A 22,745-nucleotide genomic window follows, 5' to 3' on the forward strand; every position below is an offset into this window, starting at 1 on the left:
GTTGTATTATTTTATCGACAATTAGTTAAAATAAATATATAATTTTCATAAAAAGTGATTATTCTTCCTAGACGTTAAACATGCCTTCCATTTGTGTGGTTCCTTGTAGCCACATTGATTAAACATTTGGTCGAAATCTCAAAGTACTTCTTCCCATAAATTCCCAACATAAAAAATGGAAATTCTTTATAAATCAGCTATACCAATTTATTAATACCTGGTAAAAGCTACTATATATTTATTCTAGTAAAATATAATGAGTTTTTAATGTATACACTTATTATTGTTTATATAGATCAGTGGTCAGAAAACACGGGTAAATTACCCCATATGGGATAATTTAGAAAATTTTGGGGCTAATAGGAGTAGATGCTTTAAGTGAGGAAAATGAAAATAAACTAAAAAAATACAATAAACCTCATGTCACTAGTTTAGGATAAATTAATTTAAAAAAAAAAAAATTTAAAGTGTTTTTGGGGTAAAGCTAAAAAAAGTTAACCGATCCCTGATATAGATGGTAAATCCGTTGATAGCTCTAAAAAAGAGTGACGATTAAACAAACGACCAGGTATAACGTCAATTTTCTCCATGTTCTCAACGTATTTTTTTGTAAATCTTTTGACTAAGAGAAACATATGTTAAATCTAGAAAAATAAAAACTCCCCATCCCAGGGAAAAATAATGAACTATAAAACTATGAACTAGTTCACCATTAGGTATCAATACTATACCCTCTTTAGGATTTAAAAAAAAACAGAAGTGACAATTAAACAAAGTACTAGTACAATGACAATGCATGAGTTGAGGCGCAAATGGAAAAGTGATGATGTATAATTAAGGGTACAGAAGTTTTTGAGAGAAGAATTTGTCGGAGCTCAAACGAAAATTTTATATAAATTGTACACCTACAAAAATAAGAGCAAATTTGATGGAAGATGAAGTTTATATTAAGCATTGCAAATATTATTAATTTATCCATGTCCTTTTTTTGTAAATCTCTAGACTCATTATTATGACTTGCCAAACAGTTTTTAATGAACTGTAAATCCCTCCATTTATTTTTTTCTTTTTTGTCCATAATATCCAATACATTTTTTAATATTACGATAAAAAACTTTACAGTAGCACAAGATTGAAAAATAAGAAAAATATCTGTTCAATCCAGAAAAATAAAAACTCTCCATCCTAGCGAAAAATAATGATCTGATTTATTTTTTAAAATATGATCAGAAAATATGATAACTCAAGACCGGTGTTGAGTTATCAATGAAAGAATTTTCAAATAAAAATAATATTTATATTATTGAATAAGAAAATATAAGTTTACTCTATCATGTTATTTTATAGGTGAATTAGTTTACATCGAGTGATCATTTATCAATGTAATCACAAGTTATTCCAAATGAAGAAATAGCAGTCATATCTATGTATAATGTAATGAATAAACATCAGGAAGTAAAAGTTGAACTTGCTGTCAGAATAAATCATCAAAATCAATTTGAAATGAAATAAATAGTAACCCAACTTCATTGTGTCCCGTGTTTACAGTTGGAGTAGTAGGGGTTATAACGATTTGTTAAAATCGGCAAAATATGGACTAATTCATGCTTAACATGTTGAGTAATTCACACTTAGGTTCATTATCCATAATATAAGTTTCAAATTCCTAAGGTTACTACATCTTTTTTTTCTGGATTATGGGTATAATTATTATCTTTGATGGAGGCTAAAATATAGTTTTATATGTATATTGAAAAATTATAAATCTGATTTTGCGTATACAAATTTCAATTACTTTGATATGTATGTTTCAAATGAAGGAGTACTCTAATCTTTTTTCTCCCCCACATATTAAGTTGCTTGAACAGCTGATCGATAAGAAGTTTCGTGACGCATAACATCTTTTAAATCATAAATTTGATGACTTTTACTTAAATACATTAGAAAAAATTAACCCTAATAATGTTCTACAGTTTTTAAGCTATATTGGCATTGCAAAAATTCAAGAAAAAGTTGCAATATACAGCTGCATTTAATAACTTAAAATGACCTCCGAATTGGCTTCAACGTTGTGGGCCAAAAAAGACCCTTTTAATTAATAGATTTTTTTTTTTTTTTGACTTAAGGAAGCTCGAACATTTTTCTATTTATTAGTAAAAAAAAATGATAGACAAAATCAGTTTTCATGAGATGAAGTAGTATGTAGTCGCTAATAAATAAAGGATGTAATGAACTACATATTTGTGTGGCGGTTTGGGGGCAAAAATTACTTCTATCAGTTGACAGAGAAAATTTTTAAAAACATCTAAGGAAGCTTGAATATTTTTCTACTCATCGATGAAAAAAATATAAAAGTCTATACACGGAATCAGTTATTATGAGATGAAGAAGTTTGTATTCGCTAATAAATAATATAATTGTTTTTTATATTCCAATTGGCTTCGACGTTTTGGGTCAAGAATGACACCTCTAATTAATAGATTTTTTTTTATCTAAGGAAGCTGGAACATTTTTCTATTAATTTTGAAATAAATATATAAATTGATAGACGGTATTAGATTTTATGAGATGAAGAAGTTTGTAGGCGCTAATAAATTATGAGAGGAGTGTCATGTTTGTATTATGTTCAATCCTTTCCATTCACTAAACATCATACAATTCACACCTAGGAAAGTGTAGTTCAGTTCAGTGATTGAAACTATGACAGTCTTCAATTAAAAAGGACATAATTTGGGTGTGATGCTAATTAACAAACTCCGTGTATCATATTTAATACGGCAGTCTTAAGAAATCAGTTCTTAGTAAGTACGTTAAAGGAGAAGACAAATTTAATTTTCGACCACAAATCTCCGGATTTCTCAGTGAATAGCTCATGGATATAATAATCAACGTATTTATGGGAAGAGACACTCTATACACAACGTAAGATCCCATTTTCAAATTCATATTTTAACTTTTTTCAGACTTTGTTACATACCTACATTCTGCATTGATTACTTTCTATGTAATTTCTAACCACACAATTTGTAGTTGACTTTTCTTATGAGATCAATTCAAAAATGATTGTTGTCCTTGAAATATTGTCGTGACCTTATCTTAAATTGACAATGATATGGAGCCTACCAGTCCTCATAGAGGGATCATTGTTATTGTCTAAGTTAAGTAGACTTGCATTTGAGAGAAGAAATCATTTTCAGGCATCACAAGCAGAATAAACAAAGTAATAGAAATTGGCTTAAGTTATTGATAGTTAAATGGAAAGGGAATACATCACGATTGGAAGACGCTTATATTTATTCACTGAAAAGGCCACAAAAAATAGGGAATTAGTAGATCTGTACTTAAGGTGCCTTCATTCATAATGAATCATTATTATTCTTTACAAAGTGCCTCTAGACTTAGTTTGTTTGTTTTTAAATCTTGTTATTTTAACTAAGCTTGGAGCCAACATACGCTCCTGCAACCTCCTATTCACGTTGTTAGAACAGAAAAATGTATCACAATAGAGTTAATGTCTAGAGCTTATGTCTCTTTTCATTTCTAACCACACAATTTTTAGTTTAGGAGGAACGTACCATGGTGTCCTGTAATTATTATGTAATAATGATTACACTATCCAAAAAAATCACACTTTTTTTTTATGCACAAGAATATCGTTATGCTTAACTTAGTATAGTTTGATCCCCTGATTCCAAATAGGGCTTTATTTTTTCTCTCATAGCCTCGTAGCCTTCAGAAAAAGGCCATACATTTTTTTGTTATTTTTAAGGTTCAAAGCAGTTTAAAGCCCTCATTGTTGAAGATAGGGATAAATTATAACATTATATATTTTAAAGCCGAATGTTAAAAAATTCTAAAATCCCTTTTAAAATATCTGCATCATACTTTTAACTCGTGTTATCTTTGTTTAAAGTGGAAAATAGGTGTCTTTTTTTTCAAAGGTTCATAGCTTCAAGACGAATTGATACAAAAGTTTAAAAGTATTGCATTTGATAACTGACAGTATAAACTTTAATTTAAAAAAAAGAGCTGCTCCAAAAATGCTCCATATTGTTGTCAATTTAAGGTAAGGTCACGACAATATTTCAAGGATAAAACTCATTTTTGAATTGATCTCATCAAAAAAAAAGGAAAAAAAGAAAAGATATATTATACAATTTGTTATAACATTAAGCATCATGTCTCAAACTGTATAAATAAATTATTTCAAGCTTCATGGACATAAGGGGACTAGTTGCATACCATTAGTGAGTAAGGGATTCCCAAAAACGGACATTCAAGGGAGTCCTCGTAGCAAGTCCATTTTCTTTTTCTCTCTCTTTGTTTCTATCTCATTTCTTCTTATACACGGTTGTTCAAGTTTTACAACTATCATGTCACGTTGTAATTATTTTGGCACCAAATCAATCAATCGAGAATCTGATTGGCTGACATTGAAAAGGGAATCAATCCTCATCAAAAGGTATAAATAGAGTCAAACAAATTTTCACTCCCTCAGTCGTCATGTACCATACCACGTACGGAATGAATTGAGTAAGGTTTTTCTTAACCACAGAAAAACGACAATTATAAATTATTCACTTCTATTAGGAAAAATAAGCTTAAATTTCATTAAATATACAATGAAGAAGTCAATGATAGGGCAAGATCCGGTCGCTCCAGGACTGCACGAAGCCGGAAGAACATCAAGATACTTCGACTAAAGATTTATCGGAATCCGAAAAGATCGTTGTCCAAAACGGGTCAGGAAATAGGAATTTCATCGTTGTGATCACGTAGAATTGTCCGTGATGATTTGGAGAGGATACTCTACAAGTTATGGTATGGTCACAACATCAATGTCAGTACCAGAGCGAAGAGAACGTTGTCTAGAATTGTTACAAGTTTGTACGCCGACGACAAAAATTGTTTTAACGATGAAAAAAAGTGAGATTTGAACCAAAAATTAAGTAGATAAAACGATTGGATTCGGTCCAGGTCCAATTTTATGTCCTTGGACGATAAAACCATACCTGTTCTTACCAACACCCAATCTCTTATAGTCTGGGACAGGGTTTCGAGTTCCGGAGGCAAACTCCCCTTAGTTGTTTTGCCCGAAGGTCTCCGTATGAACAAGGATGATTACATCTCGATTTTAGAACCTTTGGTGCTTCCATAGTTTAAAAGTAACCCCTTGTCCGTATTCCAGCAAGATGGGGCTCCCATACACATCCGAAGCCAAAATCTAGAATGTTAGGAACAGCACATTCAATTTTGGGACAAATAAATGTTGCCACCTTCAAGTGCAGATACAAATCCCTACAATTATTTTGTATAGGGGTATCTAGAGACAAAGGTGAAAGTTTGATCCTATCAAAGTTTGGATACTCTACGAAATAGCCTCAAGCTGCATGGGACGAACTGCCCAAAAAATGATCCGTACAGCATGTAACCTATTTCAACGTCGATTATGATCATTAGTTTTGAATGATGGCAGATTTATAAAATAAGTCATTAGTTAAAATTATTGCTATAAATATACTTATAAACTTTTATAAAACTAAATTTAGATATTTTTATTGATAAACTAATTATTGTATTAATAATGGGCCTTAAAACTTTTGAACAACCCTGTATATTTATTATTTTTCTCTGAATGTGCAGAAAGAGTCAAATAAATTTTAAACATTCAACACTATTTAACTGGATTGTTATCCCTTTTATCGCATCTGTTTATCTTAATGTATTTTCCTTGGGACATTTTGCCTTAAAGCCTCAATGATTTTTCTCCATAAAATATAAATAAATGAAGTTTATACCTCGTTTTGGTTTCTGGTTAAAAATTGATGTTCCCTTTGATTTTTTTAATCAAAATATGTAATGTGTATTACTATAAAACGCCTAAAATGTTATTTTCTACTGTACTAATGAAGGAATTATGCTCTTTTCTCGTTTTAGGCTTGTTTGTCAATCCATGATACATTACTCATTCATTTGTGACCCTCAGGTAAAGCCAGTTGAAAAATCAAAAAAAAAAAAAAAAAAAGGAGTAGATGACGTTTGACGCTTCTACCTACTCTGGCTTCATGTATATAAATTTCATCAGTGTGTTGTGATCAGCTACGCAATCGAACCGGGACAATCCCTATCAATTTGGCGCCTTATCTAGGATATTAGCCAATAATATGTATATTCAATATTATACTCTCACACGAAGCTTATTTGCCTTAGACATTTATAATTTTCTTTGAAACAATAAAAACCTATAATAATATAATAAATAATAAAAAATGTAACATCAATATCTAATGGAAAATATAAATGTTAAAACTATGACAAAACAAAAACTGTAGACAAGTGTTACAAAATAAATTATAAATATTAAAACTGAACGAACATATGTATAGTGTATATTGTTGATATCCCAGGGCTGTAGGTTACCCCCCTAAGTCTTGCATTAATGTCTCTAACAATAAAAAACGAAAAACAATAACAAAACCCACCTGTCTGGCGAGAAAATAAAAATATGAAATCTGACTGGATTTGACAATTGAAAATTAATTAAATTCCGACTACCCCGAGTGCTATGAGCCACACTTGGCGCAACTATTAGATTGGAAAAATTGAAATTCTGGTTAGGTTCGGGCTCACCTTTTGTTTTGGAGCATTCTTTCAAGTTTCAACTCTGAAATGATGAAAAGTGTGACGATAGAGGGGGATAAAGGGTTTTACTATTTTGTCAAGAAAAATTGCAATTACTTTTTCTCCAACCAGGTAAGGTAATTTTTGCATCATTGCATTTTTCATCTATAGTTTCATAATAGTTATTATGTAAAAAAATATATAATTATGATTTTTTGTTAACATACCTAAATTATTTATATAATCCTTTAATCGTTTGCAAAAACAAAAGTTAAGATAAGTTAATTATTAATGGATATATTTTGGAAAAATCTAATGTAAAAACTATAAGTGCTAAACGATAAATATAAACAGATCTGGAATTGTGAAAAATTCTTATATATAATCTGTTCATCATCTTACTCAGGTCAGTCAATATGCCTCAATATCGTAAAAATCATCCAGATAAGTTCTGTTACGTATGCCTCTAGTTCACAAATAAAATACAGCGACTAAGTTTTACATCCGATATAAAGAAAATTTTCAACTTATCTAAAGTTGTTCACCAAGGTTGTCTCAACCTTGGTGAACCATGGGTGGCAAATCATAAATGTTTGGATTGTTAAAATGGATTACGGGATTGGCTTAACAAAAATTAATCTTCAATCTTTTTTGATATTTGGACGAAGACTGTTTTCTCATAGCATTTTTAATTCGTATTAGCCTTTGACTATCAGTTGAAAGATGGTTTTATCGTTCTATATATCTACAAATAAAAAACCACAACAACATCTGATATACATCAATGTTTAAATGTACTTGTAAATTGTTTTTTTACGAATAGGGGTTAAGTTTAATTGAAATTGGGCTTTTCATTTTCGTTTAAGTCATCCCTGCTTTCATCGGTTTGATCCCAATGATCTTTGAATGGAATTACATACACACTTGTAGATGCATCTGGAGGGTCACCCTCCAAAAGCGAAAGAATCTATGGAAGATTCAAATTTTAATTTATATCATTATTATTAGGTATAGTTAATTTCAACATCGATGTTAATTAATTGATGTTAATGTTTCTTTAGATAAACTTTAAAAATTAAAACGTTTGCAAAAGAATGTAAGAAAAATAAGATATTTGTAGGCTTCATTTCCAAACGTACAAATATGTACGTACGAAATTTAGACATTATTAAATAATAATTATTATAAAATGTAACTGTAGCAAAAAAAATTATGTTTTGTTCACATATCATTCCCAAATTTTAAAACAATTAAATCAATAATAAGGTGTATGCCTATTCATTTTAAAGCTCAGAATATTCGGCCTTACTCCAAAAAGATCCATAATTCAAAGATCTAGAAACTATACAGTGGGAAGTAATTGGTTAGGTATGACATTGTTTATACAAACAGATATCCCTTCAAAGCATGAACTTTAATTTGTTGTTGAATAATTTGTGATTTGTGATCTCGAATAACTTCATAATTGATCCACAATGTTAATGAAGAAAATTTATTCTATAGAAATGAGCATAAGTAGGCTCTTTTTTATTATCACTATTTTGTGGGGAAAAACCCTTATACTTACGACGTAATTAGCCAAAATTTGGTATGTTCCATGTATGGGACACCATGCATTGAAGGGATATTATACAAACATACCTTGTTGGCAAGTTATAATATTTTAATTACATTGTGAACAATTATGTATGAGAATAAGTATATGTAGTATATATACTATGCAAGAGTCCTTGAGAAGTAAATGAAAGTATTGCAATAATTTCTTTGTCAATATCCGATTTTCTGATTATTTTTATTTTATGTACCGAGTGGTCTATTGATGTCTGAGCAATGACTAACTCAATAATTAATTCATATTTCGATAGATTAGAGCGTAAGCAGTTAATTGCAAAAAAACAAAAACAAATCTGAGCTGTCTAGCTTACGTACAAGTCGAGAAAATGAGACTTGAACATAGTCGACAAATTTCCATCAGCACTTTCCTTGACACTGGAAAAACCCCAACGCAATTCTCTGAGCAGTTGGACGTCACAAGGTCCTGCATCTATGCTGTTAGCAATTCCAAATCGTTGGAGAGGAAGAAGGGAGCTCTAAAAAAGGACAAACTGTGCCCGGAGTAGTTAGAGAAAAAAGTCCAGTACAGTATCCTGAAGTTTAGGAAAGTTTATTCAAATTAAATTGATGTACCCATGATATGGATGGAGCCAAAAAATCATTATGATGACCTTCATTTCTTAGTGTGACCTAAATGGGATTTTTTGCCAAGAACAATGAGTTATTTACAAGGAAAGTACTTACATAAAGATATTGATACAATGGAGTATCGCTACCAAGGATTTTGGAATGAAAGCATGATGTTGGACGATTGTTGGATGCTGTATCGTGACAATCCAGGGAAAATAACTATACAAAAGCACGACACATTCACAACGCTTCTAATATACTAATTTACGTATATTTTTACTTTTTGTTACAAAAATTAAACTGTTTGCATAAAGTCATATATCTATCATATATAAAGTCTATGTCATATAACAATCTTAGAAAATTGATAAAATTTCAAATCACTATATTTCGAAAACTTACATACTACAAAAAAAATATATATGGATATTTGAAATCAGCGCAAAAAAATGGGTTTTAAAAAATGCTATGAAATTGGTGATAAGAAAAATAAGTTTAATTTTGTTGACCTGTTTTTTGAAAGAGGCTATCAATATACTTTTTTCTTGTTTAATAACAAAGAAAGGCGTGGTAGAAAATTCAATTTTAATTTACTGTAAGCTTAAGTTATAAAAATCGTCAGTCATTATGGTTTACAAGTCCCTGGATACCACATTTAAAAGGATTCTGATATGAGTTTTCACATGTTTCTAATGAAATACCCTATCAAGCGGATTTCTTTGACAGTTTCCTGAAATTTGAAGCTGTGAACAATTCCCAACCATAATAGAATCACAATTCCCTATTTGGGAAGAACTGGCCAACTCTTAAATGATTTTTTGCCTATTTTTCAGTTTTTTGTTGCAGGAGAGATTGCGATATTCCATTTTAATAATAACGTGTTAAAAAGTGAGTTCACTTTATCTATTGCGCACTCATATTTGATCCCTATTTGTTATTATTATTACACTTCATTTCATAACTAAATTTGTTCATGGTGTACATAAAAAACGAAGAACAGTTGTATGATGGAGATAAGAGAACAAAGGTCTACATAGTCATTTTATTTTTTTTGTATTTAATATTGTATCTAAGTGATAATTAGTCCTTTTTACCTAATAGTTGTATTAATATTATTATTATTCAGTTGTTCAACATCTTTGAAGAATAAATATCTACATTCTGAAAACAGGGCTTTTATTGATGTTGAACAAGATCAGGATGTCAACTAAAATCAAATGTCAAGTTAATGGTTACCGAGCAACGATTGAACATGAGTCTGCGGCTGTGGCTATAGCAATTTATAACAGCCATAACGCGAACCACAATTAATCAGGAGCATAATCTACCGAACCTCGTACACTACGACAAGAGAGGTCATCAATAGGTCCAAATTCGCCGAAAGAAATGTGTATAAGCTTCAATTTTATGGGGACACTTGGAAAATAGTAAGCCAGAAGACATTCCACAGTCACAATGCAAAAAATCGACTAAAAAGGAGGATTATGAAGAAATAGGAGCGAAGCATCCGACAATTTACCCATGCCATGTGATAGTGGGGACCCACACAGGTGTTCAGTCTTGCCTTTGTTCGAAAAAATAATTCCTTAGGTCTGGATTCCACGAACCTGACCTTATACCGGTTAAATATGGTATGCCAACTGCAAATGGGAGTAAAGTATAGAAATAGAGGGAGCGATGCTCTTGTGCATGACAGTCAATAATAGACTCTAAGCAGAATCTGCAGCAATGGTCTACATCAGTTCACAAGCTGTTGGACTGTATTTATTTAAACAGATATTAGTCAAGTTAGATATTATACCAAAAGAGTTTCCGAAGACATATATACGATCAAATCAGATGGTCAGCCAGATCAGGAGCATACAAGACCCAAAGGTGGCTGAATGTAGCTGCATTTAAAGACAATACCTTCAGGCCTAACTAGGGAGCTCCCCTTCGATTTTATTAAGGAAAATATTAAAGAATTAATATTGAACCCCTACACTTCATCAACATTCAATATTTGCCCACACAAATAATTACCAAGCATCGAGGGACCTCCAATCCAAATTAAAGTGAATCCTAATGCAACCCCAAAGCTGTGAACACCCCATCTCAAGTTCCATTGCACTGGCAGGGAAAGGTTAAAACTGATTTATTGAATGACGAGAAAATAGGAATCATAGAAAGGATCCCACACATAGAGAACAGTGACTGGTTTCACCAAATGGTAATCACTCACAAGCAAAACAGTGACCCAAGGAGAACTCCATCAAATAAGTATTGTATTAGAGAGACACACGCTACATAACCACCATTTCAATTGACTCGCTCTATACCTAGAAGGTTTTGAACGCAAGGAATGGATACCATGGAATACCAATAAGGAAGGAAGATAGACATATCCCAACATTTATTACTCTCAATAAACCTAATTATCATACCCAAGTCTTAAAGCGAAGTAAGTAGTCTCAGACAAACTAGTTGCAAACCATCCAAAGCTACTACCCCCGTAATTGTGACCATTTAAGCAGTTGTTTTTGCCCTTTACTGAGTTGTGTATCATAATTCTTGATATGTTTAGCTAAAATAGAATCATATTTTATGGTTAGATTTAAAAAAATTGAATACTTACTGTGAGATAGTACAAAATTCAGAGTTCCATTTCGATATTCGTAAATATTTCATACTTTTTACTGATAACTTGATCGTCATTTGGTGTTGATGATTCAAAACATTTTTATATGTATTTCTATATATGACATCAGTACCAACATCCTCCATTAATTTAATGATGGTTCCTCGGGAAGGGATATGTTTACCCTTGTATTTCTCCATAAATTTTTTGAACATAGATGATTAGCAATGGATAAGGTTATATTACATGCAATAAGCATCGTTGTGAGATCAAAGTTAAAGTCTGACTTGATGTATTCATCGTCAAATTGATTTTATAGATGAATATCCATACTCTTGTTATGAGATGAGGATAATGAGTGGCGTGTAATTCTAGACAGGGGACTAAAGGCACATTTATATCGACAAATCCGACAAACCATCTGTTTCTCATCCGGTAAGTATTTTCCAAATTCCTGGGCCTCCATTTTCATAAATCCAGACAGAAGGCGACGTCATTTTTTGCATTTTATTCAGTTCTCTATCGACTATCCACATCTAATATTATTATATTATTATTGAATAATAAAGGCGGGAATGATAACGTTCATGATTGATAGAAGATGTATATTATTTAATCAATGATGCCATAAGTAATTCTTCTTTTCTCCTCGCACGCTTTTCTATTCTTACCAAAATTATCACCCTTACCTATAAAGAGAACGTTGCAGAATATCTAACAGAATCGCGCCATCTCAACAAAGAATGCCCCCTTCAAACACTGGCACTCCATTTCAGGCAATTTACGAAGACTTCTTCAACCTAAAAGGGAAATACTATTTGGTTAGAGACAGTCTTTTTGACTGGTCAGAGGAATCAAGACTGAATCCGAGATGTCAGAGCAAGGGGCTATTAGATTGCCTCAAGAGATTGTAACATTAGGAGTACCTACAGAGCTTTTCAGTGATGGTGGACCGGAATATGTGGCATGGGAGACTAAAGACTTATTTCAGAAATGGGGAGTCATCACAGATTATCATAAGCTTCCCACTACAAATCAAACAGAAGAGGAGAAGGTGAAGTAAAATCTGCCAAATGACTACTATAAGTGGGGGGGTATAGGCAAAGACTGGACAAATACTAGTTTACATTAGAAAAGAAGAACAGTTGCATTATGGAGATAAGAGCAGAGGGTTCTAATTTGAATCTTTTTTTATATAATTTGTATTTAACATTATATCTAAGTAATAACATTGTCCAACAGCAAAAATGATACAAAAAAAGATATACTCAATTTAGAAGAGTTTGTTCCATTGATTACAAATATGGCCTGACTTTTTCTCTCAGATCCTCAAACCTTAAAAATAGGCAAAAAATATTAAAATGTCTGGCGTTTTTCTGAAGACCACGAGGTTCTGAGAAAAAAAATAAGGGCATCTTTTGAATTAGGGAATCAAATTCTATTAAATTGAGCATGTTGTTTTTTCATTGAGATATCTCAATTATGATTTTTTTAACATTACAACTTATCTGAAAATTTACTACATGTAGAATATTTCCTTCACCAAAATATAGCTTTACTTGGTACTATTTAATCAAAATAATATTATCAAGAAAATGTCTTAATGTTAGTTATAATTTATTGTATGAGACAAATAGTATTAAATATTAATTGTCATAATATATAACTTTGGTATGTAAGTATAAATAAGCACAATTAAGATTATTTGATGATGCAAATAAAATATGTGAAGTATATATTAATGGAGAATAATAGAAACGGCGAAGAATAATCAAAATAGTCTAAATGATCAAAGGGTATTAACGCAAATACAAAGTCATGTGGATTCAATATATATCGAAGAAGTCTAAGCTGTAGGAGATTGTGGAACAAGATCCAAGAAAAATTGTGTAGACAGTGTGGTTTCTAATTTCTTCATAAGAATGTGAAAGTTTGCCTTCCAAAAAGCGTCGAATGCACAAGATGTGGTAAGAGAGGCCACTATGCAAGAGTATGCAGGTGTCTAAAAGAAAGCTCTATTTCGATCAACTCTATTCAAAAATTTGAACTGAATACATTTTCCATCGATATATTGAATGTCCATGAAAATTACTTCAAAAATATAATAACTACAAATAACAGTGGTGCAATTGTATATGTCGCTGGATCAAGAGTTCTAAGTAATATCGATTCCAACCCAATTAATGGAGTATCGTTTAGAATACATCTTTAACTTAAATTATTTATTTATTTACACATGAAGGAAGAGGGATTGTGGTATATTATTAATATATAACTTCCCTATAAATAACTTTATAAATGTATATTATATTCTGTAAATTTATGCAAGACAAAATATATTGTTAGTTAGAGAACATCAAACCCATGATTACATGAAGTATACTCTTAACTTTTTTTGTGACCACTGCCCATAAAGGATGAATAGATAACTTTGACACGAAATCTAAAGAATAGAAAAGAGGCAAATAAGTAACAAATTATTTAAAAAATATTGCTATTACTTACGTGTTGACAATTAAACGATAACGACACATTCATTCCATTTGGTGATCAACAATTCCATCAATTTCTTAGTACTTAGTTTGGACCTCCTTTACGTATTGATGATATTCATCATACTAAAGACTCTCAGCATCACAATTGACAATATTTCTGTATACAAGGTTTAGTATACACTGTATACACTTGTTGAGAGTTCCTTTAGTTTTGTGTAGCCATGATTCTTTTGAAGCACTTCTTTTAACTTGGTCTGAATAGCTCTTCCTTCAAAACTTGACTCAGATTTTCTACTATGGTTAGACTGGTAAGAAGAGGCAATCTTTTCTCAAGCGCAGTTATTACCAAAGGTATTTGAAGAAAATTTTCCTGTATCAATGCTACTTCTTCTCTTAAGGAATCATTATTGATTACTTCTTGTGCTCTTCTGGTTCCTGCCAAATCACCATTAAGGCTGTTTAAATATTCTCTCAAAGTGATGGTAGTAGTACTCCACTGCTTTTATCCAAGTTCCCTATCTTGTTATAATTGGTGATGGAGGGAGGGGAATTTCGTACAAAGCAGTAAATACTCTCTTTGTGATTATCCAGAACATTTAAAGGGATGTTACACGACACAAATAACTTTGCTACGTCCAAATTGAATTATGAACAGTTTAATTCACGTTCGTCTCCTTGATTCTAGTGTTTCTTGAAGACTTTTTAGTTGGTGATGTGATGGGAGATTATGGAGTGGCGGATTACTTGCCATAAAGAACGAAATGGGGACGAGAAACCGTAAAAACAGCAAGATATACTTTTATTTTCCCAATCATAATTCCACACATCAGTACCTCCCTTGTTAGAAACCCATGAAAAAAGGCACGTTTTCTTTGACATGATGGTGATGCACGTGAGAGAGCAGTAAGTTGCTTTGCTGATGATTTGTACAATACTGAGGAAAATTTGTTTAGAAGATGCAGGCGTACCAATGTGTTTTATTCCTTTATATATATATATATATAATCTCTTTCAACCAATCAAATTCGTTCTTTTTCAACGATAACAAAACTCACACAATTAAAAATGCTTAGAGTTTCTAACCTTAGTCATTAGTAGAGGTTGATATTTCGGAGAACACGAGGAGAAGGCTCTACATGTGGTACTATTCAATTAAGACTATTGTTAATATCAGCTGCCTCTTATATTATTTTGTGAGGATAACATGTATTACTTCTATAAAGATGAGAACCATCAACATTCATTGTATTATTAGTTTAGGGAAAAATATGTAAAATATTTTAAACATATATTTATATTATTTTATTATGCATTTTAAATATTTTTTCCAGGAGTAGGTGGGAATTATTCATTCAGAGATAGATGTAAACCCCAAGACGATCTATTAAAGAATGAACATAAAATAAACCTATTTTGAATTTCAATCTGAATATCTTAGACCGGTCCAATACCGTTACGGCTTTAAGTGGACCAAACTAATTCTAGTTTGCTCTGGACAGGTCTAAAAAAATCGGTCTAAATCATTTCTAGAATTATTGATGACGTCAAGTGTGTTTCAAAATTTTGAACATCGGAACAATTTGGCTTCATGTGATGCCAAATGTGTTGCATAAATCATATTTTTACAACTGATAAATCAGGATAAAGAAGAATTGAGATTGAGATTGAAAAATCGGTATATATATTGAAACCTAAATATAGGCTCACGATTTTAAAACGATTAAATATTGGTTTACAATTCAGAGCCATATTTTGGAGTGAAAAAATTATGACACAGATATTTTTGTAAGCTATAACTAGTCAAAATGTATTTGTCAGCGAATTTTTTTTATATGACATTTATAAAAAGAAGACAAAATTGAACAACTTTTTAAACATTTCGTCTGAATAAAACAAATCATTTATTTTCCTGGTGAAATAAAGATGGGACTTAATGTAAATTAATAAAATGTGACTAAAGAGGACTAGTTCAAACTTATGAAAATGAAAATCAAAGTTAGTAACAATTGATAAAAGCATATTACTACATAAAAAAATAGCCTTCAAATCAGGTTGATAATTTAATTTTTACTTTTAGTTTTTAATTTAATTTTTTCATATTTAATAAATAAGCAATGAAAGGTTGCTGGATAAAAGTTATGAAATTAAATATAACTAAGTTGATTTAATGACAATATAATTAATTTGCAGTAATATTGGCATAGTCCTAAGTAATTTAGCGTCGGTTAAAAGACAAGTTTTGTTTTTCTATTATAGAAGATAACTCCCCAAGAAATTCTCAGTGTTACTCTCCATTTTTATGAGCACACTGACACAAAACTACTACATACTTATTTTATCTATTCATAAATCGTCCGAAAATTAACATGGTAACCCTGATAATTTGAGGAATGTTTTGAAGATCAACTGTGATAGGGAAGGAGGGGAGAAGGAAATAAACAAGGACATAGGTAAGAATGTCAATACTCAATTATACTCTGAGTCCAAAAAGGACTTACAATTATAACTCCGCAACAAATCCTTAGAGGTCTTTTATGGCACACACGAATGTTCAATCAGGTTTTGAATATAATTGAATCTATTTAGGAAAGGATGGTCACTACTAAGGAATTAAATAATAATGACAACTACTAAGGAGAAGTAAATTCATTCTTCAGATTACCAATTCCCAAAAAAAAGGGTATTACTTTTAACATACCAGCGTTTATATTTAATTCAAGTTATATTGTAATATACAGAAAATTAATAGAGGCAGTATTCAAGTCTCCAGCTATAATTACTTTTTCACTCATGGGGTCAAAGTTTGTTAGTTTAGTTTTGAAGAAAAGTGTATCGTCAGAAGGTAAATAGGGTGAGGAATCCAAAATTAGAATCCTCTTGAGGCCGTCTAGCCTCAATTCTAAAAGTCTGACAATTGTGTAATTCCCGTCATTCGAAAGAACTGACAAAAATTAGACAAATTTGATGCTTGTTTTTTTTTTTTGCAATTACAAATGTCCGAGCAACAAGCAAAATGACAGAGGATGTGCGATCTCCTCCGCAACAAGTCGATTTCCAATAAGAAGATCTTCCCAGTGGACGCTGTTTTGACTTTATCGTTTCTTGGCAGAATCAAGAACTCAGGTCGAGGGAGCCTTCTGGACCAAACATCCAGCACAGGTCATGGTCCTCGGCGTCGTGGCGTCCGACGGCAGCGATATCCTCCCTACTTATTCACGGACAAGGACGTCTACTACAAGGTACTCGGGTACCATGTCTTGCTATGGTTTAAGAGCTTGGTCCCAATGGAGAACTATGTGTTTATCCAAGACGGCGCCCCGGCACACACGTCCAAGAAGGTCCAGCCTTTCTGCAATGAGAACATGACTACCTTCTGGATTGCAGGTAATATTGAATCGTCTAAAAAACCTAAAAAGACTACAGTTCATTCATTCGGGTCCTACTACAATTTGTCAGTATAAAGAATGGTCTTTATCAGTATTTTATGGTAAGTACAACCGCTGAAATGGCATGTTACCAATTATGTTCATTCGGTTGTTCAACACAACCTCTTTCAAGAGAAAATATAGCTTAAGTTGAATTAAAGTAGGAGGTGTTTAGCCAGAACTCTTTATTTTACGTTTTAGCTATCATTTACTATTTTCTTCGTTTTTATATTTTTCAACCCTAGCAATGAGTGAAAAATGGCTATAAAAATAGCTAGGACCATTGGATTAAGGTATCGTTCCTGAGGACCATGGGATTGAGGTATCGGTAAGGGTGATAATTTTGGTAAGAATAGAAAAGCGTGCGAGGAGAAGAGAAGAAATACTTATGGCATCATTGATTAAATAATATACATCTTCTTCTATCAATCAAGAACGTTATAATTCCTGCCTTTATTATTCAATATTAATATAATATTAGATGGTGATAGTCGATAGCGAACTGAATAAAATGCCTAAAATAAAATTAAACAATGTACTTATTGGTAAAGTTGATAATATTGTAGAGAAAAACGCGTGCAAGGAGAAGGGGGAAAAAATATAATGGTATCATTGTATAAAATACTGATGTGATTATCATCCGCCTGCTTTATTATGATTTTTGAGGGGATAACGAAATTATTTATTAGCAAAATGTTTAATGAAGATTTCTACGTATATCAATTGACTTAGACGTTTTTTATCCGTTACAGTAGATTTGAAAACGTCACACTCCATGAAATTGTAATTCATTATGGACCTTATTCTTAGAATAATAGCTAATGAAACGACAAAGTAGAGTATTTCGAAATATATTTTAAGTTCCAAGTTTAAAAAAGAAGGTTTTAATTAAATATAATCTACATAATAAAAAATATACCATCATAAATTTATGTTAAATATACAAAATTAAACAATTGGAATCATATAACTAATAACAATAAATTATCTATACAGAATATTGAAATAATAGATTGATCCAAATAATATTTTCTTGTTCTGACATCGGAATCCAGTTAAATATGTCATAACTTTAGGTTGCAATACACAAGCGAGACGTGGAGTTTAATCAAAAAGATAATCACCCCTCTTCTTCATGTGGAAGTTGCTATATACAATTGTACACAGGATAGATATATCTCTACCGATGAGTTCTAACTAATTATTAATAATAAAGTAAATGTCAAAATCATAAAATTACACAATAATTACTAATAAAAAAAATGTTAGAAATAAATCCATCTTAAAGATTTAGAACAAAAGCTAATTATGTAGTAATGTCCAGCGATATTACTCCTTATTAAGAGCATCAAAAAAGATATATAAGAACATACTATTATCATGAAGGATATACACAATTACTAATTATAATGCTACCCCCATTGTAACTACACCCGTTGTTGTGAACATTTAAGCAGTTGTTTTTGCCCTTTTATGAGTTTTCTGAACACCATTTCTTGGAGCCTATCAACCATAGCTAATCCTTAGGTGCGAAAAAAGTAATATTTATTGACTATGTAATATTGGAAAACCTAATTATCATACCCAAGTCTTGTAAGTGAAGAAAATAGTCTCAGACAAACTAATTGCGAACCATCCAAAGCTACTACCCTTGTTGTTGTGACCATTTAAGCAGTTGTTTTTGCCATTTTAATGAGTTGAGTATCATAATTATTGATATGTTTTGCTAAAATAGAATCATATTTTAGCGTTAGATTTAAAAAAAATTGAATACTTACTGTTAGATAGTACAAAATTCAGAGTTCCATTTCGAAATTAGTAAATATTTCATACTTTTTACTGATAACTTGATCGTCATTTGGTGTTGATGATTCAAAACATTTTTATATGTATTTCTATAAATGACATCAGTACCCACATCCTCAATTAATTTAATGATGGTTCCTTGGGAAGATATAGGTTTACCTATGTATTGCTCCATAAATTTTTTGAACGTAGATGTTTAGCAATGGATAAGGTTATATTACATGCAATAAGCATCTTTGTGAGATCAGAGTTAAAGTCAAACATGATGTATTCATCATTAACTTGATTTTTTAGATGAATATTCATTCTCTTGATATGAGATGAGGATAATGAGTGGCGTGTAATTCTAGACAGGGGACTAGATGCACATTTATATAGACAAATCTGACAAACCATCTGTTTCTCATCCGGTAAGTATTTTCCAAATTCCTGGGCCTCCATTTTCATAAATCCAGACAGAAGGCGACGTTATTTTAGGTATTTTATTCAGTTCTCTATCGACTATCAGTATCTAATAATATATTAATATTGAAAAATAAAGGCGGGAATGATAACGTTCTTAATCGATAGAAGAAGATGTATATTATTTAATCAATGATGCCATAAGTATTTCTTTCCTTCTCCTCGCACGCTTTTCTATTCTTACCAAAATTATCACCCTTACTTATTGGTGATGTGTCAGTACACCTGGGAGTACCAAATTGATTCAATAATAAAATGATTAATTTTAACTAATCATCTTATTATTAATTATGATTCAATTGTAATAATAGAAGGTTGATTTTAAACTTCGTACGACCGGGTTTTTTTCAATATTTAAATATAAAAAATAACAACACATAAGCTAAAACTATTCATAAATACAGAGTTAACAATTAAATTCCATATTAGATACATTGAATAAATTAATTAACCTTCATCACTCAAAATAAAGAAAAATTAAATTTTGTTTGTGCTAGGTAGTGGTTTTATTTTTGAGGCCATTTCCCTATTTCGAACATAGGCATATAAAGCGCTTCCTCCAAGGACAATCGCATTAGATCCCCACCACCAATTTGTCTTCATCTCGCCGGAAAATTGTGTGGCCATCACAGTTTGTACAGCAGATTTGGCTGTTCCAGATATATTGTGTGTAAGCGGAGATGTGATTTTGATTTGTAGGCCAGTCACATATCCTATAGCAAGTCCCAAAATCCCTCCAACTGACATCATTCCCCAAAAGGATAAGCTATACAAATAAGTATATGACGAAATGACGTCAAACTCCCCAAATATCAACATGAGTGGAACGAAAAGGACTATAGCGTTGAGGTTGTTATACATTTGAAGAGACCAAATGCTTCCATCTACCTCTGGAAGAATTTTTTTGGTATAAATACTGTTGAGACACACAAAAAGTGAGGCAAGAACGCCAAAAACGGTTCCTGAGAGGGAAAAGGAGTCACCTTCACTCTCTTGATTTACTCCAAGAAGAAATCCAAATATTATGAGGCAACAGCACCCCACAGCTCGAACAGAGGTCTTTTCTCCAAGGAGAAAGTACGTAAACAAAACGTTAAAAACAGTTGTCAAAGATCTGCCAATATAATAAAAAGAAACTCCAACGTTCTTGAGGCAGAGATTGTTAAAAGTAATCATGGACACAAAGACTAAACTAAGTGGTAGAATTTTCTCAGATTTCTCAAAAGAAATCTCTATACTCTTTCCATCACCACTCTTTTGTTTTTGCACACACAAAACTGCATAACAACCGAAGAAAGTGATTACACACTGATACCATGTCACAAAAAAAGGTGCATCAATCGTCTGGGATCCACTCAAAAGGGCTTTGTTACAAAAAACAAGCGATATCGAGACAACCCTGTAAACAATATATAAACAGTGTTATAAAATTATCCTTATATTATAATAAGTTCTAATAATTAACCTAATAATCGATCGGAAATAAACTAGAGGCCCAATTACTTACCAATATATAACAACCACAATTAAAATCCGAATATAACGTGTTAAAAGAGTGTCCTCCATGTTGTTAGAGCCCTCACAATACTGACAAGTAACACACAATCATTAGGGTATACTCTGAAATTAAAACTCTCTTTTGCTGCTTCTCCTTTAATTAATTACATCTAGGACGATAACGTTCTACGAAGCTGAATCTGACGTGACATAAAAATATGTAATAATACGTTTATAATTTCAATTAGTATATAAAATAAATAAAACAGTAAGTAAAAATCATAAAAGAAAACATGATGACGACACAGTTTAAAGGTAGTAGTAGCATAGCTATAGAAATAAATATAGTAACTGCAGATGGAAGTACAGTAAAAACGTCAGAAATCCCACCGGCTAGAAGAATTCACTCTAGCCAGGAAAAAACTCAATGAATGAACTCCCTCTTTTTTTGTGCTTGACGGTTGTGCAAAAGAAGAAATGATTATTTTTTTAATCAAATTATAGATTTACTAATTTGTTGAGTACTTAGGGAATTCTTGGTTAGAAATTTAAAGTACTTTAGTAAGTTAGAAACGTTAAAGAGGAAGAAAGGCTTTGTCAAATAGACCAAAATGGACCCAGAGGAGTTAAAGAAAACAGCCCAGGACAATCCCCTCAAGTGCATGAGGGTCCATGCAAGAGATATCTTGGTTTCACAACAGACTTTTCAGAAAACCATGAAAAAGTGGGTGGAAAGAGCCTTGTGAGAGTGAAGAGACCAATTTTGATACCAGCAATGAAAGAACCCCATCTCCTCCGTTACAAGACTCTTTTGAATGAGTCTTTTGAGTGATTTTGAACTCTTTTTTGACAATTTTGGCTCCCTTACAGCCCTGATGCCAAATCCCGTGACTACATCTTTTGGGTAAATGTTGAGATGATGGCATGTGGTCTCTGTCATTTAAACACCAAGTCCCTCAAAGCCCCTTTCAGCCATCACTTGGACAAAATGACAGTGAGTGCCAGGACTTTCGCTGACTCCTGAAAGCCATCATTGCCGCTAAGGGGGGGGTACATTAATGAAAAAGAGAGCTCAGACACACATCTGTTTATAGTACTAATTTTGTTGTATTTCTATAGTTAATTAATAAATCATATCTTATTTAAGTTTTAAATTCAAAATTTTCAGATCTTAATGGAACACTCGGTATTGAAGAGTTTTCGTGCAATTGGATTTAAAAAGTGTGGAGTAGGTATATATTACTGCATGACGATCTTAGAAACCATGTTAGTTAGATAGGAAATTGATTTGCTCTCGCTCATTTGCAGAAATTGGCTTAGATACATATTCTATAATATTGTTTACTGTAGATGTGTTTCATCATAAAACTTGTGTCAAATTAAAAATATGTAATAAATATTATATGTCATTGTAATGATAATTGTTTTTCTTTTTTTAAAGTAAAGGTGGATCACTGAAGTCAGTGTTTTCTCCAAACAAAATATGAAGTGAAGAGAATAATAGTTAGAAAAAGGTAGAAATTATGAGAGCTGAATGAGTGCGTAAGCACTTCAGTGAACCCACCTTAATAATATGACCTTTTAAAGTTTATATTTACTGCATTTACTTTATTAATATGAGAAAAATATTTTGCACTT

At 31.7% G+C, this 22,745-nt stretch overlaps 1 protein-coding gene across 1 annotated transcript; it reads right to left on the reverse strand.

Annotated features, from left to right (window-relative positions):
* Window positions 1-19,929: 19,929 nt before the first annotated feature.
* On the reverse strand, window positions 19,930-21,455 carry nac (GDP-fucose transporter nac). Its single transcript, XM_040718141.2, has 2 exons — window positions 21,118-21,455; window positions 19,930-21,009 (listed from the first exon to the last, which is right to left on the reverse strand). Exons 1-2 carry the CDS (start codon window positions 21,174-21,176, stop codon window positions 20,088-20,090), a joined length of 981 nt encoding a protein of 326 aa, XP_040574075.1. The 5' UTR covers window positions 21,177-21,455; the 3' UTR covers window positions 19,930-20,087.
* Between the last annotated feature and the right edge of the window lie 1,290 nt (window positions 21,456-22,745).

Source organism: Lepeophtheirus salmonis, chromosome 8 (assembly GCF_016086655.4).
Source record: "Lepeophtheirus salmonis chromosome 8, UVic_Lsal_1.4, whole genome shotgun sequence".
Taxonomy (NCBI): domain Eukaryota; kingdom Metazoa; phylum Arthropoda; class Copepoda; order Siphonostomatoida; family Caligidae; genus Lepeophtheirus; species Lepeophtheirus salmonis.

What these genes read in the sequence shown, in the direction of transcription:
- nac (XM_040718141.2), bottom strand. Translation starts at nt 21,176, where the DNA reads ATGGAGGACACTCTTTTAACACGTTATATTCGGATTTTAATTGTGGTT. An exon ending in ATTGTGGTTGTTATATATTG is followed by an intron (nt 21,010 to 21,117) that starts GTAAGTAATTGG and finishes TATTGTTTACAG; the next exon opens with GGTTGTCTCGATATCGCTTG.